The sequence below is a fragment of the Curcuma longa genome, chromosome 21 (genome assembly GCF_044706935.1).
Source record: "Curcuma longa cultivar G26 ecotype Majalengka, Jawa Barat chromosome 21, ITB_CL_G26_1.1, whole genome shotgun sequence".
NCBI lineage: Eukaryota > Viridiplantae > Streptophyta > Magnoliopsida > Zingiberales > Zingiberaceae > Curcuma > Curcuma longa.
In genome coordinates, this window is record NC_133881.1 from 7,415,395 (window position 1) to 7,417,486 (window position 2,092).

Here is a 2,092-nt window from a genome sequence, read left to right on the forward strand (position 1 = left end):
TAACAAAAAATAGGCGTGACTTCAGCAGTTCAGTGGTCGTTTTCTGGGTTTGACTAAACCAGTCGACTAGGAGGGAAAACCCAGTCGACTGATGACTTAAAAACTGAATTGGTTTAAATAGTGAGAGCACTTCATGGAAGGCACAACCAACACTGTTTATGCTCCAAGTGCTTGTGCTCTAGTGATCAAGAAATCAGCTGGTGTTCATCCACAAAGCTTGGAGCAACCTCTTGAAGAAGAAGAAGCATTCTCATTATATAACCTCTCTTCCCTTCTTCTTCTTGATATTGCTTAGTTGTTTGTATACAACTTGTAATCTGTTGTAAGAATATTTCACTACTAGAAAAATGCTACTTAGCGGCAGTTTAAAAAACCGCCGCTATTTTTTGTATTTCCCGGCGGTTTACATTAACCGTCGCTATTTTTTGTGTTTTCCGGCGGTTTATATTAACCGCCAAAAAATGAATTATTTAGCGACGGTTTAAATTTTGATTTGCGGCGGTTTAATGATTTGCGGCGGCTTAAAATTTAATTCGCGGCAGTTTTAAAATTTTCGCTGGGATTTTTTTTTTGCGGCGGTTTTGATTCAATTAGCGGCGGTTTATAAAATCCAAAAATTTGCGCGGCGCGATTTCTCTTAAGCGGTCAAGATCTCACGGCAAAAGTTTCTTTAGGTTTTTATTTAGCGGTGTGCACACAGCGCCTCACGCCGACATTTTTACCTCTTCGCCTTGGTCGCTACCGGCGCACACAGCACCTCTTCCTCTTGCTCTCTAACGGCGCACACTACGCCTTGACCTCCAAAACCTAACCAAAAAATCCTGTTTCTTTGCCCTCTGCGACCTCTTCGGCGATGTTACAGAGCAAATCATTTGCGAAGAAAACGAAGCAAGGCCGCGTGATCAAGGTTCCCTTTCCTTCCCCAAACCCTAGTTCTACTCCTCTTTCTCTTCTTTTTTTTCTTATGTTTCCGTTGCTCAAGTGGTGAGGGAACACTAGTTGAGGGATGACAGGTTCAAGTGTGGGAGTAGCTGGATCAAGTGTTAAGGAGGGGGTTGAAAAATTGGAATCAGCTAAAGCAGATGTCTTTTTCAGAATAAATTGGGTGAGTAGGGACTTGGCTTTTGATGAACATTCACTGCATTAACTGTGATTACAGGTTCACGAGCATTTGTTGTAATCTAATCGCAGACCCCATGTGGGAAGAGCCCCCTCCAATGGTGATATTATGGAGCATGAATGATCTTTCAAGGCTAGCACTAGGGAGGTCTGAAAATGAAGCAAAGGAACAAGGGAAAGTTGATATTTCACAATCAAGGTATGACCATTTGTAATGTTTGCTCTATCATCACCTCAAGTTCTCTCTCTGTCGTGTTGTTGATATGTATAAATAATAGGACTCTTACATGGCTCTTCCACCATCTCAAAGACATGGAGGAATCAATCAACTCGTCTGTGAGCAGCCTACCCTGCAGCTCAGAAGTGAGTGGATGGACCATGTACTTGGAGGACTTCATGGCAGCAGAGGAGAAATCTCAGGTTGTGAGTTGCTCTTCCATCATCTCTGATGCTGCTCCAGCTTCATCAACAGTAGTCGATGTATCAGGAGAAAGCAGAAAACTGAGACTAAAGAGGGAGAAGGAGGATGATTCTTTGCAAGATACTGCTTCCTCATCGTTTAACAGTCCCAGTCCCAAGGTTATATAAAACCTTTATTTATATTTAGTTAAAATCCAACTTACTTTAGGATTATGTATTCATTTTAATTTTCAAACAGGTTGCTGAAAATGATCACAGCCTTGAGGGGGGCATACCTAAGGTATTATTTTTCAGCTATCAATTAATCCATAATATGTTTTGCTAAATTTGTTTTTAATAAATGAGTGTTGCATTTCATGTCATGACTCATGAGTGAGCAAGAACTGAAAGAAGCTGAAGCTGAATCCAATTTTATTGAGGGAACTGAAGGATGTCTGGTGCTGAAGAATACTTGTTTAGTTCCTTTGTCCAGGCCTTTGATCTGGATGATTAACAGTCATGGGAGCTCTTTAATTAGTTGAAAAGGATTCTATCAAAATTGTGCTGAAAATGA

At 40.9% G+C, this 2,092-nt stretch overlaps 1 protein-coding gene across 1 annotated transcript; it reads left to right on the forward strand.

The window, feature by feature from the left end:
• The first annotated feature begins 1,127 nt into the window (after positions 1-1,127).
• LOC141814251 (uncharacterized) lies at positions 1,128-1,864 on the forward strand. The gene is made up of 3 exons (XM_074702188.1): positions 1,128-1,318; positions 1,428-1,698; positions 1,778-1,864. Exons 1-3 carry the CDS (start codon positions 1,128-1,130, stop codon positions 1,862-1,864), a joined length of 549 nt encoding a protein of 182 aa, XP_074558289.1.
• Positions 1,865-2,092: the final 228 nt, after the last annotated feature.

Coding starts and splice junctions, on each gene's coding strand:
- LOC141814251 (XM_074702188.1), top strand. CDS start 1,128: ATGAACATTCACTGCATTAACTGTGATTACAGGTTCACGAGCATTTGT. Junction 1,319..1,427: donor GTTGATATTTCACAATCAAG/GTATGACCATTT, acceptor CCACCATCTCAA/AGACATGGAGGAATCAATCA. Junction 1,699..1,777: donor TTAACAGTCCCAGTCCCAAG/GTTATATAAAAC, acceptor ATTTTCAAACAG/GTTGCTGAAAATGATCACAG.